Here is a 17,721-nt window from a genome sequence, read left to right on the forward strand (position 1 = left end):
TTAAAATGGACATTGTCCCAAAGCAGCTTTACACATATAAAGCAGTTAGTTAGTGAGATAGATAGATAGATAGATAGATAGATAGATAGATAGATAGATAGATAGATAGATAGATAGATAGATAGATAGATTAGCTTTCATGAGACTCCTCAAGAAATACAGGCATTCTTGTGCTTTCCTAACCAGAGCTGAAGTGCCCACTTGATGAAGATGTTGGAGTTATGCAAAGGAGCACAGTCGTGGGTGAACAGGGAGTAGAGTAGTGGGCTCAGAACACAGCCCTGTGGGATGCCAGTGTTCAGAATGAGGATTGAGGATACCTGGTTGCCCAACCTAACAGATTGAGGTCTGTTGGTGAGAAAGTCTAGAATCCATCTGCAAGTGGAGGTGCAGATACCCAGGTCACTGAGCTTAGTGATCAGTACAGTGGGGAGGACCTTATTCGAACGCAGAGCAACTGGGCGAAAGTCATTTGCCGAAAGTCATTCACTTACCGTGGGCCAGTGACAGGTTGAAAATTTCAGTGAAAACCTGTGTCAGTTGTCCAGAGCATGCTCTGAGAACACGTCCATAGTTATAAGCTTGTTACACATAAAAATGTGTAAGTTAAACTTTTGAGATTTGTATTTTTTTACTAGACAGTAGATGATTGATGTTGATACTGCAGAGACTGTGAGCTGCATTTCTTTTCTTTCTGGACATTTTGAAACATTGCTCCTTACCCTTTCACATTTATAAACATGAAATTACGAAACAGTCAAACATTAACTTTAGTCAGAATTACCGTTTCTTCTTCTGCTAATATTTGTGCTCCAGCTGCATGATAAATCATTTTCAGGAACTTTCCCCCCAAATTCCAAAAAACTATAGTCACACTTGGCACATCTGATGAGATTAGCTATTATCAAAAGTGTTGTGTAATGTCTTTTTTGTTTTCTTTCATATACAATTTGTTTGTAGCATATTGAGATAGTTACTACAAAAGTATATTACAAAATGTATGTGAAGTTTAAAGTAGTATAAGCTAGTATAAACTAAATGTATGTAAGGTTTACAAATTGGACCTTACATACATGGAGATTTGACTGAGTAAAAAAAAAAGAAATCAAATCAAATAAAAGGTACTATTTGCATTATTGCAATTTTGTATGGTTATATAATGAATATGTGTCATTGTCATAATCCACATAGCTGTTTATATTGAAAAGTTGTAGCTGTGACTTGAACTGTTAGGTGTAAGAAAACAACACAGTTAAGATAAAAAGCACCAGTCAAGGATAATTTATTTTGTATCCATACATTCTTTTTGGTTGCCTTATAATTTTTTTTTACTAAATAAAATGTACATTATGTAACATCCCATTACTTTATCACTATTTCTTAATAATAAACTAAAACAGAATCCAGTTTAAAGATGTTTAAATTGCAAAACTGGTGCACTGGTCATCACTCACACATTTATTAGTTTACAGAGACATATGCAGATCTTAGAATTCAAACATGATCTTTGACATTTTATTAGAGCTCTGATCCTATGTCTACATGTTGATAGTCATGTACATACAATAGTTTGTTACTTAGTTAATTGGTATCTAGTTTATGAGCTTGGCAAGCAAAAAGATTTACAACTCTGCTGAATTTAATTTGATTATGGAAGACACACATGGTTAAATTTAATTATCTAATGGTCAAAGGGCAGAGCTCTCCAGAGACTAATCTAAACATTAAAGTTGTAAAAATACACTGCCTTTAGTTTTCACTCATGGTGTTATTTATCCAGTTTATATATTTTGACACCAGAGTGTACACTCCATATTTGCCTGGTTTGCCACATTCACTGCCCCAACTAACAATACCTGTCGCCCAGAACACACCATTCTTTTTTGTAACAAGTGGCCCTCCACCATCTCCATTACATGCATCTTTTCCACCTTCAGGTACACCAGCACAAAACATGTTGTCTGTCAATGCCACTGGGATCTTAAAATTGTCAATGAAATTTTGGCATGTCTGGTTGTCCACAAGAGGAAGGGATGTATACCTGAGATACCTGGATAATTTCATTTTGGCTGTCTCACCAAATCCAGAAACCCACCTAAAAATGAAGGACAATGTTAGGGGCATTCTTATGTGTAAAACACATAAACTGTATGTACTGTATAAAAAAAGAGTAACAGTTTTTTATTTATTTATTTATTTATTTATTTATTTATTTATTTATTTATTTATTTATATGCCTAATTCAATAGGAATTTATAGGATGTAGCCTATATGTGAGTGGTGCTCCTAATAACAACCTTACCCAGTAAGACCAGGTGTAAATTCAGCTCCTTGTGGAGGCAAACACAATGGCATAACATCAGCATTGTACAAAATGGGCTTCTCCAGTTCAATCAGTGCAACATCATTGTCATAGTGTTTACCATCTGCGTTATCATACAAGGGGTGGATGTGTAAAGATTTGATTTCTAAAGGTAAGAATTGAGAGTTTTGTATATTTCTGACTGCAACATATATCTAAAAACAGGAGAAAACAAACAAACAAAATGGAATTAACATTACAAAACAGTTGTTTAGTGCAAGGGGAATAATCTCTGACAAATACTAGTGTTCTGTGTGTTGTGCAGGGCTTCTATTAGTTAATATTGAGATTTTGTGATATAGTTAATATATATAATTTTATATACACAAAAAGGTTAATACTATTTTTAACTAATGTGTACACTTCCAGTAGAATGGTGGCACAGTGGGAAATCTCAGAACCCCAGAGTCCCCAGTTTGAACCTGTGCTAAGGTTGCTGTTTGTGCAGAGTTTGTATCCACTGTATTCTCTGTATTCTTGTGTCTGTCCCAGAGGTGGGAAGTAACAAAGTACAAATACTTTATACGTTACTTCTCTATTTATTTTTTAGACTTTTTACTTTTACTCATTTAATTTTTACACAAATATCTATACTTTCTACGACTTCCAGTTTCAAAACAGGCTCGTTACATTAGTTTTAATCTATTGCGTGCCGTTTTCAGACCATCAGGCTATTTCATGTCATTGCGCGACTTTTTTCAATCTACCACTGGTGTATTATATCCTGGCTCTCATGCACCACAGACGTAGACTAGTTTATGAAGCTCACAATGTGCAAGGCAGAACGCAACGAGAAGTTTGTTTTTTATGTGGATGAGACAGAGGGAGTCAGTGATGTAAACATGACTGAGAAAAGAGACATTCCTGATCACCTGATCATCATCTATTCTCTGCTTGTGTTCTATATGGTGGTTGTTCAGCCAGGATACGTTCATTAGATAAAATTTCAAATTTGATTTGTGTTAATATATTAATTAAGGCTGTTAAAATGCAAATAAATGTTAACGGCACTGTTTTTATAAACCTGCGATTAATGCAGCGCGCATTTCTGTTTGACCATTTTTAATAAAAATATAAATTAATCAGCACAACATGCGTTTATTCATGTCTTTTTTCTTTGCTCAAATATAAAGAATAAATAAATAAACACCAAAAAAAATTAACGCATTTTTTCCTCATAACGCCGAAACGAAGATAAATTACTTTTTTGATCACACAGATAAGAGCAATACATCATTTGAAGCTGTAAAGGGTCTACTTTTTTTGTACACACTCATAATAACAACAAAATGTTGTGCTTTTGTAAAGTAAAGAAACAGACAGGGGTGCTTTCTGCCATCTCTGTCTCCTCTCTTCACACAAATAAAACAGTAAATATTTGCCTCACAGACATAATAAATATATGTATAGAAAGCTCGAAGACCAATCACACTGAATACAAATATTCTTTTATTGTGTAATCCGTATGAAAGTTATAAGAGGTGCAGTTTCTCTGGTGTCACCTCAATAAACATCCGTGTGGAAACATAGCAAAGGTTCCATTTGGTGTCCTGATAATTTACGTAATTTAAAACACCATAATTACTTTAAAACGTTTACAAGAATATTTTGTCTTCATGCTCTATGTTGAGTTTGGTTTCACTAATAATAAACATGCATTTGCATAAAGAATCAATATTTGTCCATGCCCATGTTGATTAAAAGATTAATAAACTGAAAAGTATTAATTTAAGCTACATTGAGAACAACGCGATTGAATATTTCATTCAATTAACGGCCCTAATATTAATATATCGCGGCGTCCAGTTACCAGCGTGACACTAAAACAGGTAGTAGTAATGGCTACTTCTTACTTAAGTACATGTCAGAGCCCAAACCTCTTTACTTTAACTTGAGTAAAAAAGGTATAGTCAGTACTTCAAGCATTTGGAAACTCTAAACTGAGACTAGGTATGTACATGCCCTATAGAGTGGCTTCACAAAGATGGTACATTTTTGCTTCATCTAGTGCCAGTGATAAGATCAAGAAATTGCTTTGATTCTGACCTGGACAAAATGGTGAATTAATGGATAATGTAAAAATTTTGTTTACATATAAATGATAGCCCTACAACACAGGCATTTTATGGCTATTTGCATTAATATATAGAGCAGTTTTCTATTGTCTGACAGGTTATGAAAAATATGCAAGTGTACAAATTAAAAATATCCAGTTTGGTCTCAGCAGACCAGAGCTTCTACGCTGCTGGTGTTTCTGCTGAGCCATGTTAGTGCTGAATATAGAGTCACAGTGACTTCCATAGCAGATCTGTACAGCAGATGCTGGGGAGGTGGACTGTGGAATGGAAATGTGCATAGAGTAGGCAGAAATGGCACTCACTTAGTTTAGTCAGAATACTAAGTTTAGTTTAGACACTAAAGTTATGTAAATGGAGAAACACTCACAATTTGCTAAGACACCAGCTTCAAAAAGAACCAGTCAGTGCACAGATACATTTTCATGACTAGACACAACTAAATAATTCTGAATTAAAGTTCTTAAAGTGTACTTAAAATATGTACACTGCAAACCTTTCATTGTCATCTGAAAAAAGATAAATAAATAATAATATTTTTTTTGTGCTTGCATTTTATATTCCAGTAGGCCAATGTTAAGGATAAAATATGTGTATGTGATAGTTAGATATGTATATAATTTTTCTTTTAACTATTCAATTTTACACAAAACCTTTTTTGAAAGTTTTAAAGAAATTCAAGGTTTTAAAAAGCACAGCACTAGGTTACACAACATACCTTCATTAACTTGTGGTCAATAATCTTGTTTTTGATCATTAGAACACTTGCTGAAGTCAAGATCCATTTCTTTGCTATGACAGCACCTCCACCATGATTGTGGTTTATATAGGCATGCCAGGGAAATGCTCCCTGTGGAGCACGATGGCCACCTATTACCCTCTTTTGACGTTCCAGGCCGACCACTGGGTGCCCACACTCTTATAATCATGCAATTCACACAGACAACAAGAAAGCATTTACAAGAAACCTCCCTAAAATTACATATTTTCTTCATACTGACATACTGAATGTAAACATTGTTGTTGTGATTTGTAATCATACACTAGTGTTTACCCAAGACACATTTCGGAGACACAGGCATGACATTGTTTTGGTCATCTTTCCATTTCTTATCTGCATTGCAGGTGTAGGTTGCTGGGCAAAATAATATAAGTTAAAAACATTATATTTATTTATTCAATGTTATAATTGAATAATTAAATATTTTTTGGAAAGATATGAATATAGTTTATTAGCTAACTCTGCCTCTGTGGTTTTATAAAAACTGTAACCTAATTGAAACTTGAAGACACCTATACTTATTTTTCCTGCAGTTTTAATACATTCAGCTGAGAAATAAAACATACAACTTACCTTTGTATGTGTCAGGAACAATGTATGGCCTGTTGCATTGCCACTTCATAACAGATCGATATTGATTGTTAGCTCCAGATATTAATTTCACTTCTCCATTTAATAAGGGTGGTGGGCTTTTACAATGTACAACTATAATTAAAAGTAAAAATGCAATTTTTAGAATGACTATCTATGTGACACTAATATATGACATTTAAATATGAAATGAACAGTTACTCACTTTGGCACTGAACAGGTAAACTCCATTGGCCATTAATCTGGCAGTCAAATGTGTAATTACTGAACTCTTCCCCTTTCTGAAATAAAGATTATCTTAAATGTGTTGATTAAATGTAAAATGCAATCCATCACTTTGCAAAAGTTTTACTTGTTCTTACTATAATGATTTTGTAGCCTATGTCACACTGCGCAGTGATCACATCTCTGTAGTAGTATGTGGGACGTACTGGTATAATTCTGCTGTTTGTATTTTTTGGAGACTCGCACTGTACCCCTGGATATCACACAACACTCAACAACAATCAACAAATCACTGTAGAGGGGTAAAGATAATAAAAGTTTATAGTCAGCTACAGTGTACGAACCCAACTTTACAATATTACATAAACGTACGAAGACATGTGCGTTGATCAGCATCCAACTTGAAGCCATAATGACAAGCACAAATGAATGAACCCATGGTGTTGATGCAGATTTGAGTGCAAGGAGCATCTTTTTTACACTCATTTACATCTGTATGAATACAACCAGGCCATCTTATAAAAAATGATGTACATTTAAATTTTGTATTCAAATTTAGTTTATTTATTTATTTTTTACTTTATTTAACGTTATCATGGTTTTATCATATTTAAGAATATAGTCAAATGCAAAGCATACCTTTAGCATGGTAAAATGCAGAGAAGCCAATAGGTAGCATAGGCCCATGGTTCACTTCATTTGTAAGAAGTGAGAGCTTTAATTTAGTGTCAGGTATATTGATGGGAAGGTTTCCTGGATGATGTTGGTTCTCTAAATCCTCGTCACCACAGTACTTCATTTCTGTCTTGTTATATGTTATCTAAACATTTTCAAATATGTAAAACAAACAAACTTCGGAAATTTGTTAGTAATCTACCCATATATTTAAAAAGTGAACAAATGGCAGTGACACTGTAGAACAAAACCATATCAGGAAATACACATCATTTACCGTGAGAGAATCATTCCTGCAGTCTTGTGATGGCTTGATTTTGAGATAGTTGAAATTGAGTTGAATATGATATCCAGGAGGCACCTCCAGATCCCAGTGTTCATCAAGAGGAGCCAAATAATGTTCAGGGTAATTAGGAGAGTGTACCTCACCATACATAACTGACGTGAATACAAAACGTAATTTTTGCATGTTCATGAAGATTAGAAAAATCCTACCAAGAAGAAAGGGGGAAGTTTTATTAACCCATTCAAGAGAAAATAACTGTCAGAAAAGGGTCTATGTAGTAATTCATTCAATGGATGATAAAAGAATAGGAATTTGTCACTATTGTTGAAGAAAGCCACCAATTCTCAACTCCTCTGTCCGAGTTTTAGGTCACTCCTTAAATTAATTCAATGGCAGTAAAAGCTATTTGTAGGAAAAGCAATGGCAAGTCTGGGCACTTTGACTAAAACTTTACTAATGGGTAATGTACTAATGTATTCTAATATACAAAACAGGCTACACAGCCATATAATGTATATATAGTTCCATCAGCCTCAACCATGAAAAAAAAAAACTACAACACATATAAGATCTACATATGTTTTTGTGAATCTAGACATTTATTCAGGCAACATTGAGCCTACTGTGAAAAATCTGTCCTATATTAATATCCTGTCTAGACACAAAGACAAATATTTTATTGTAACTTAAAACCACAACAGGGAGTTATAGTTAACTAACTATAAATATTTATTTATCTCAGTTACGTAGAAAAAAACATAGATTTACACAGATTATTATGCCATCTGTATATAATTCAAAGTGCTATGATTTAATGTGATATTTTATAAGCAGCATTAACAAAATTTATCACACTTACCATATTAGTTTCACATTGAAGTCCATTATTGCAGTCTTTAAAAACAAGCTAATAAGTAATGGATAAATGAGTAATGAGTAAATAAGAGCTCAAGAGCAGTATAAACATGGGTTAAGAGATTGGTTAAGATAAATAGACAGAAGACCTATAAAAAGGACAAACTCCAGTGGTTAAAGTTGATTTAGGAAAAGGACAAGCTAATATTCACATTTGCATTTACAGGGCTCCAACAGATCAGAAAAAAAAGACTCAGGATGCATTTGCAATCCAAAAGAGAAAATTATTATTTTTTTTATTTTCACAATGTAACATGGAATTTGAAACATAAAAAAATCAACAAAAGAAAAAAGAACTCTGTATTAAGCTGGCCAGAAACTGGGGTTCATTTGGTATAATAACAGATCTACTTTAAGTTTGATGAGTCTCCCACAAAATCTACATTAGAAAAACTAATATAATAATTAAGACCAGAAGACCAAAATAAAATCAAGCACAATTAATGCATAAAGTTATGATGCACAAGCATTTTATCACACTCTATACAACTGCATTTGGCAACTTAGCATACAATAAAACCAAATGACTAGAACTTAAAAAAATTTAAATATCATTCATATAAGTTTAAAATGTTATAGGCATAATATTTTATTGGACAGTGATTTATTATTCATATGTGTGATGTTTTAACTTATCGAATTAATAGAACAAACAGTACATTTGATAATTACATCACTACAGCAAGTAGAATTACTTTAATTTTTTTTAGACAAAATATACTACCACAAGTAACTTGTGAAACTACTAATCATTTTCACTCATAATCTTGTTTATCCAGTCAAGATAACGTGGTACATAGGTATACACTCCATATGTGCCATTTCTGCCACAGTATTTCGGACCCCAGCTAACAATACCTGCTGCACAATATACACCATTTTCATGTACAACAAATGCTGACCCACTGTCACCAGTGCATGAGTCCTTTCCACCCCCCACAGCTCCAGCACAAAACATATTGTCTGTAACATGAGGAATGTCTGAAGATTTTTTTCTTAAATCATTAAAGGAACTTCTGCATTGGATTTGCGTTACAGTATGAAGATCAACATACAATAAATTTTTGGAAACATCATAACGTTCAGTTACTCCATAACCAGACACCGACCTAGAATGTATAAACAAACAGCTATAAATAAATATATAAATATTAAATTATAATATTATTGTATAATTGATTATATTACACAAATTTATATGGATAAATTTAAATCTAGTACACAGTACATCAGCATTAGTACTGAATGGTAAAGGTTTGAGAGTACTACTAATCTTTGTGCTAGATTTGGATTACAACTTATTCTCTAATTTGTAAACATCCCTATATATATATATATATATATATATATATATATATATATATATATATATATATATATATATATATATATATATATAAAATTATGTCTCATAATGTACACACATATGTTCTAAAGGTAGAACTAACCCAAATACATGTGGTTTAAAAAAATTATAAACATGATACATATGGATGAAAAGTTCTTACCCTTCACGATTGCTCAGATCAACATGTTTTGGTGGTAGACAAACTGGTCTGATTTTCATATTGAATGTGATGGGTGATGTGAGTTTAATTAGGGCAATATCGTTGTCATAATCTGTAGTGTAGTTTGCATGCACATAAACGGATGAAATATTAAGGGCGATAAAACTTCCCAGTTGGTCTAAATTATTATGCCCAGCATATACCTGCACAGAAAATACAAGCTTTTGATTACCACTTATAATACACAAACCAACATATCCAATCAAAATCTCAAAAACAACCTTCATGTGTGTTCATCAATAAAGTGGAGAAAGCCAGGTTTAAATGCAAATGCTTACAACTGTTTGCATTTTTTAGAGAGCAACCAGTGATCTGGAGTATTATCTAACATGGAGTGGCCTGCCCAGTAAAACTTTCTTTTGGCTTCTCCCGTTAGGGGTTGCCACAGCGGACCATCGCATGTTTGATTTGGCACATGTTTTACGCTGGATGCCCTTCCTAACGCAACCCTCTCCATTTATCCGGGCTTGGGACCGGCACTAAGGCTTGAGCAACCCTAATGGCTAGGGTTGGTTCCCTGACCGGGGATCGAATCCGGGCCTCAGCGGTGAGAGCGCCGCATCCTAACCAACAGACCACCAGGGAACCTTGGAGTGGCCTGCCCAGTAACCAGACCTAAATCCTATTGAACTGCTCTGTGATGAATCACAAGGGCAAAAAGAAATATACTAGTTATGAACACCTTTGGAAAGTTTTACAAAAGGCATGGCAAAGTATTTTAGCTGAATGTTTGGAGAAAAAAACTGCCCGGATGCCAAGAATGTATAAAGTGGGTATTCATGTAAAGGGGTGGATTTTTCTGTATTAAAATTCCACATCTATACATTTATATATTTATTTGGCCAAAGTATATTTCATACCAATAAATTACCTACTCTGTTGCATATAAAGAATAGGAACACTAGTGTGTCTCTCAAAAATCATAAAAAACTAGGTGTCTACTAACTTTTGACAGGCTCTGTAAAGTAATTGTATGTGCAACATTTGGCCACCTGTCTGATGTGCTTATTAACATCCCCTTTGTCAGATATTGCAGCTTACACTTTTTAATCAAATTAGGAGTCTTTTACTTTATAAGTCCACAGCTCAAAATATTCAATTGCCCTTTTACATACACCAGCTGTTCACATTTGTGATGTGGTCACAAGTAAAGCGTTCGTCTGATGCAGACCATGTAAGTAAACGTAACGGTAGAATGATATCACTTCTGTGACAGTTATTCGTTCATGCCAGTTTAAAGCCCCATATGGGGGCTTTGCTTTGCCCTTTTTGGCAAGCTTATAGACATGACAATCTTGCTGGATTGTGCAATATCTTTTAGATCTTTTAATAGAATTACCTGAATCCCAACACCACCAAGCTGCCACTTCTGGGCCACTGAGCAATTACCATAGGAAGTAACTCTCCCTGGATAAAGGTGCCAAATGCCATAAATGCAGATAGATTGTATTATGCTCTATAAATGTTTTCATTCAGACCTAATTAACCTAATCACAGTTGTTGGTCTGCTAGATTAGTCCTCATGTGTCAACTAACTAAATAATTAATTATGTTCTTGACTTTCTAACATTATATGCCACAATTACAATATAATTATTTAGCATTTTAAGTTAATAAAATATAAAGTATCTGCATTAACATTTGCAATAAAAAGTATTTATTTTTTAACAACAAACAACAAAATATGGGTGCCCAAATTTTTACAAATAAAATCTCAGATTTTCTAACATGGCCTTTTTCGTAGTTTTTTATAGCCTTCTGGTATCTCTCCAACTTTAAACTCACCAACCCACAAGGGCCTGCCCTTAGTATTCATGACATGAATAATGAATAATGAATAATGAATGAATGAAGACTTATTGCTGAAAACCTTTCATTGTAATTCTATGGAAAGCCAGTTAACAAATTTGCAGAAAAACATTTATTCTAATTTACATACAGTATCTTACAAAAAAGAGTACACCACTAACATTTCAGCAACCATTTTACTATATCTTCTCAAAGGACAATACTATGGAAATTAAACTTGGATATATTTTAGAGTAGTCAATGTGCAGCTTGTAAAGCATTATAAATTTACTTTCCTCAGAAAATTACTCAACATACATTCATAATTGTCTAAATAGCTGGCAACAAAAGTGGGTACACCCTTAGTGATAACAGCTTTACATTGTGTAACCATGCAAAGCCACATGTCCAAACATCATGTTTATGTTTTTGTCTGCTTGACATCACCATACAAATTAGTATCTTGTATAAGAAGAAGTTAAAAGATGATGGCTTGAGTACAATTCTCTCATACTGACCACTGGAAATTCAACATGGAACCTAATGGCAAAGACTCTCTGAGGATTTGAGAATTAGAATTGTTGCTCTCCACAAAGATGCAGAGGCTATAAGAAGATCAGTAACATCCTGAAACTGAGTTACAGTGCAGTGGCCAGAGGCATACAGAGGTTTTCCAAGACAGGTTCCACTCGGAACAGCCCTCACAAGGGTCCATCAAAGAAGTTGAGTCCTTGTCCTGTGCATCAGGTGCAGAAGCAGCCTTCCAAAAAACAGAAGCATGAGTGCTGCCAGCATTGCTTTAGAGGTTGCAAAAGTGGAAAGTTCGCTTAACAGTGCTCGGACCATACGCCACAACAAGTCGGTTTGCATGGCTGCGTCCTAGAAGGAAGCCTCTTCTGAAGCTCGTTTACAAGAAAGCTCGCAAACATTTTGCTGTCCAAGAGCATTAATTACTGGAACCATGTCCTGTGGTCAGATGAGACTTAGAGAAAATTGTTTGGCTTATAAGGTGTCTGGCATGGGTGGCAATGCCCGGGTGAGGAGTACCAAGAAAATTGTGTCTTGCCTACAGTCAAGCAATGTGGTGGCAGCATCATGGTCTGGGGCTGCATGAGTGCTGCTGGTGCTAGGGAGCTGTGGTTCATTGAGGGAAACATTGATTCCAACAGGCACTGTTCCAACATAATAACAACTCAAAACACGCCTCAAAGATGACAACTGCTTTGCTGAGGAAGCTGATGGTGAAGGTGATGTTGTGGACCAGTATTTCTCCAGACCTGAACCCTATTGATCACCGGTGGGGCATCTTCAAATATGTGGAAGGTGGAGAAGCGCCAGGTGTCTAACAACCAGGAGCTCCGTGATGTCATTATGGAAGAGTGGAAGAGGATCCCAGAAAAAAACTGTGTAGCTCTGGTGAATTCCATGCATTGGAGGATTAAAGCAGTGCTGGATAACAATGGTGCTCACACAAAATATTAATACTTTGAACACAGTTTTGAAATATTCAATTAGGGTGTATTTACTTTTGTTGCAAGTTATTTAGACAATAATGACTGGATGTTAAGTTATTTTCAGAGGAGAGTATATTTGTACTGCTATACAAGCAGCACATTGACTACTCTAAATATATATCCAAGTGACAGTTCTATTGTAATGGCCCTTGAAAACATATAACAAAAATAGTTGCTAAAATGTGAGGTGTGCACAGGTGTGAAATTGTATATTTGACGTCGCAAGACATAAAAATAACTATTAATGTTAAATATGTTGTGGAGGCATTGTGTTTTTGAATACCTTAATTTCTTCCTTTGGTGTACGAAATGTAGTACCGTAGTTGACCATATTGTGCGCTGCAGTCATTAACCATTTTTCTCCAATAATAAATCCTCCTCCCCTATTTATATCATTAAGAAGGTGAACCTGCCAGGGAAATGAACCAGAGGGTGCCTCTTTTCCTCCCCATATTCTGCCAAAACCAAACCTTTGTTGACCACATACTAAACACACACACACACACACACACACACACACACAGCTTTATTATATAAGGCCATTCTTTCCTTTTAAAACGTAATAAGTAAAATGTTTTGTCGTAGTCAATGTACCATAATGACACGAAGGAAGGATATTGTTGCCAGTTGACCTCCATTTTTGGCTAGCACTACATGTATAGTTTCCTGTATTTAAATGATCGAAATAGATAAACATATAAATAATTTGAGCAAACTAAATAACATTTCTTAATAAATACAATGTAACATAAAAACAATGTTTCTCACCATTCTGTTTTTCCTTGGAAATGTAAAATGGTTCATTGCAGTGGTACTGAATGATGGACAGGTATTCATTTTTAGAGCCTTTAACAAATTTCACATGTCCGTTCACCAAGCGTTTTGGTTGCCCACATTTCATTACTAGAAACAGAAAACAGAAGTTTTCAAAACACAACACATATGAAGTGGTCTTTTTTTTTTGCTAGATAATTTTCTATTATTTATTAAAATATCATTAATACAAATATGTGTTATCTACTGAGTGATTTCTGCTGTAAAAATTGTCTGCCAAGTTGATGTCACAGTGTGGCATTTCTAGCATAGTTACAATCCAATTTAAACAAACTCAATCATAAAATCACTAATGCTAATAATCACATTTCACAGTTTTCACTCTTAGCTAATGTAAAAAACAAAAAACAAAACAATAAACAGCTTTTTTTCTCATTCACCTTTTTCCTGTGATTTTCAATGTCTCATTAAAGAGAAAGCCAATAAAGCAGTAAAGACAATAAACTAAACTAAAAGCTTTAAAATTTTATTCCTCTTAAAAACTGCTCTCACTTACTCCTTACTAATCCTATTTACTTCCTGCTTCACCATCTCCACATCATCCAGCCTTCTCTCTCTCATTTTCCTCATTTATCAGCTGCTCAAAATACTCCCTCCACCTTCTCAACACACTCTCCTCACCACTCAACACATTTTCATCTCCATCCTTTATTGCTCTAACTTGCAGCACATCCTTCCCAGCTCGGTCCCTCTGCCTGGCCAATCAGTACAAATCCTTTTTTCCTTCATTAGTGTCCAACTTCACATAAAGCTTCTTATATGCATTTTCCTTGCCTCTAGCCACATCCCTCTTCACCTGCTGCCACATCTCCTTGTCCCCCTGCCTTCTTTTTTCATCTCTCTGCCGATCCAAATTCTGTTTCACCAACCTTCTACTTCCAGCTTCGAATTCATCCCCCTATCAGAAACTTTCTTCACCTCCACTATACTCTTATTGTACTTTTCCTTCAGGATCACCCATTTCTCTTTCCATACACGCCATGATAAAACAGTTTAAACCCCCCTCCAACATTCCTGGCCTTTCCCACTTGGTCTCCTGAACACAAAACATGTCTTCCTTTCTCCTCTCCATCATATCAGCTACCTCTCTCCCTTTACCAGTCATAGTACCAACATTTAATGTACCAACCCTAACCTCCACTCTTCTACACTTCTCCTTTCCCTGCTGTCTCTGTAAACGTCTTCCTTCTCTCCTTCTCCTCCTTCAGCCAACAGTAGCCCAATTTCCACCAGTACCCTGTTGGCTAATGATACCTGTGGCAGTTGTTGGTAAACCGGGCCTCGACCGATCTGGTATGAAATTTTCGTTCATGATCCACATATTTAATTTGTCACATGTTTTACACTGAATGCCCTTCATAACACAACCCTCCCCATTCATCTGGGCTTGGGACCGGCACTAAGAGTGCACTGACTTGTGCAACCCTAATGGCTGGATTACGATGCAGTACAGAAATACAATATATTAAGATGCAGTATGAGTTACAGTGAGTTACTTGGTTCAGCTAGTTAGCAACCTATGAGATGAGCATGTTTGAGCAAACAAAAAAAAAAAGTAAAATATGGATATAAAAATGGATGCTACATTGTCGTTTGGGTAACGTTAAAGCAAGGGATAAACCTCACTATGTGCTGTCTGAACCTATTAATCAATATGACAAATAAAACAAGCTGTCAACGAAAGGATTAAGAAACTGGTTCATGGTGGAACCAGTTTGTATTGTAATAAACAGCAGTTCTGCTGTTATTCAGAATCAGCCATAACAATCAGTCCTTACATTTATTTATTCATTTATTCATGCACAGTGCAACAGTCAAGCAACAGTCACTGTTGTTGTTTTACCATCACAGGTGTGGTTGTTGTGGTTAAGAAGATATCCATGTGGACATCTGCAGCGAAATCCTCCAATGAAGTTGCTGCAGAGGTGGCTGCATGGATTACTCTGGCTTTCACATTCATCAATGTCTATATAAAGAGCATAGGGGACAGATAGTCAAAAACAAACAATCTATATTTCTAAGGCACTCTTGCACTTAAACACACAGCATCACTTATCTGACTTAGATGTCATATGAGGGTCAGGCTTACCGTCTCACTTCTTAGATGTATATTTACAAATATAAATAATGTATATTTGAATTAATGGGCTCTGGTTTACAATGCAGTGGAGACCCTAAAATAAAGCCACTAGGTTTGACACCATCTTTCATAATAATTTAAAATTTCCTCTTGTAAAGGGTTTCACTGCTTCAATCAATTTGCATCCTGAATAGATTTGCGTAGTCCACAGTGTTCCCAGGATGGGCTCTGTATCCACTAAAAAGGGTTAGTGATGATTATTATTGAATTACCATTTAAAATGATTTATAAAAATGTAGTAATTTAGTGACAAATTATATATATATATATATTAAAAAAAACGTGTATTGTTTACATCTACATCCACTCAACCATTTATAAATAAGAATTATTGCAAATCAGATGTCAAACTTTTCTGATTTTCATAATGGTAATGGACATAAGGGGGTTCACATAAAAATGTGACATATTCTATGGCTTTCACAGTCAATAGACATGAATACTGTACTAACTTGAATGTTTTACCTTGTATTTGGTGAAAGGCATTAAATCCAGTATGAACCTGTGGAAATGAGTCATCTGAATAAAAATAAATGGATAAACAACCTCCAGGAGCAGAGTGAAGTTTAGGATTAATAGAAGACTGCATCTCCATAAAGGACAGGGTGCCACACAAAGACTTGATCAGCTCATTGCCACTGAATATCTAGAGGACAGAAAGCTGATGTGTGAGATTCTTGGGTGAGGAACATACAAAAATAACATTAGATTAAAAGAAAATAGAAGTATGTGTGATTGACAAAAACAACAACAGTTAATAAAATGAAATCTACAATATTTTCAGCACAAGCAATAACTGACCATGAGAGCATCATGTTCACAGTTTGTACTGTTCTCCAGGTCCAGGTGAATGAGGTTTAGAGATACAGTAAATCCTGGAGAAGCACAGCGAGTCCAGTTCATTTTGCTGCTATTGGGATATGCCAGTGGATGATCAGTAGAGTTTACCCATCCCTGAGCTTGTGAATATACTAGTTGAGGCAGCAGCAGCAGCAGCAGCAGCAGGTGAACACTGAATGTAAAAAAAATGAAAAGCAGTTTGCTAGATTTCACAGTAAATCACTTTGAAAAGTGATAGAAAATCACACTAAAAACATTTTCACTCATTCATCTTCAGTAACCACTTAATCGTAGCAGCGTCACAGTTGATCGATTACAGGAAACATTGGGTGCAATGCAGGAAAGGATTGAATCTATGCCCTGGAATGCTTTTAAGAGGTGGGATATGTCTCTAACATGGCTTGATGTAAACCAACATCCCTCGAGATATAAGGAAGGCAAGCATAAAGTGTCTTCTTCGTCATGTCACTCTGGGGAAAGAATGAACTTCCCCCACTGTCCAAACTTTTAGCTGAAGACTAACAAAGACTGAAGACTCAATTCCTCAAACATTTGAATCAGCACTAGTTAAAATACCCCCTGACTTGTATGTTTTTCTTGCAGTACAATCTTTCCTAAGCGCTTTAGCTCAGTGGTGACGATGAATCTGAGACCATGACCTGCTTAACTATTACGGAGATGTTTTCAATTGGGACTATAAACAACTTCTGTACGTCGTACTGAATGCCGTCTTATAGTAAAAATATAAATGGAGATGTGTGAGTAGATATTAGGTCAAGAACAGGAATGAAAAGGACTTACAGTTAAAGTTAGACTTAAAATTAATCCAAGACTAAAGTTTAGGCAAGATATTATTTAGATGTGTAATTAGTAGTGTAAAAATCAATACAGGAAAAGGTAAAAACCTCTATATAAACGCAAACTCTACATACCTGAATATCATCATCATTAGTTAGAAATTGTATTCTGCTGAGTAGATATGAACTCAAATGCCATTTCCCAGTAGTAATGTTTAGTAGAGTTAATGTATTACTAACATTGATTCAAATATGTTTACAATCATTTTGTGTGCTAGACTGGGGGACATACTAAAATGCTTAAGTGAAAAAAAAGCCACATTAAGCTTT

General features: G+C 35.2%; 1 protein-coding gene across 1 annotated transcript; it reads right to left on the reverse strand.

The window, feature by feature from the left end:
* Positions 1-1,252: 1,252 nt before the first annotated feature.
* Positions 1,253-17,622, reverse strand: LOC124383792 (mannan-binding lectin serine protease 2-like). The gene is made up of 20 exons (XM_046846097.1): positions 17,527-17,622; positions 16,556-16,766; positions 16,220-16,400; positions 15,458-15,580; positions 13,549-13,683; positions 13,375-13,446; positions 13,064-13,266; positions 9,419-9,621; positions 8,670-9,019; positions 7,855-7,942; positions 6,987-7,200; positions 6,674-6,854; positions 6,407-6,526; positions 6,172-6,287; positions 6,015-6,090; positions 5,792-5,923; positions 5,492-5,572; positions 5,156-5,355; positions 2,303-2,517; positions 1,253-2,095 (listed from the first exon to the last, which is right to left on the reverse strand). Exons 1-20 carry the CDS (start codon positions 17,541-17,543, stop codon positions 1,750-1,752), a joined length of 3,264 nt encoding a protein of 1,087 aa, XP_046702053.1. The 5' UTR covers positions 17,544-17,622; the 3' UTR covers positions 1,253-1,749.
* Positions 17,623-17,721: the final 99 nt, after the last annotated feature.

This window comes from Silurus meridionalis, chromosome 4 (genome assembly GCF_014805685.1).
Source record: "Silurus meridionalis isolate SWU-2019-XX chromosome 4, ASM1480568v1, whole genome shotgun sequence".
Lineage (NCBI taxonomy): Eukaryota > Metazoa > Chordata > Actinopteri > Siluriformes > Siluridae > Silurus > Silurus meridionalis.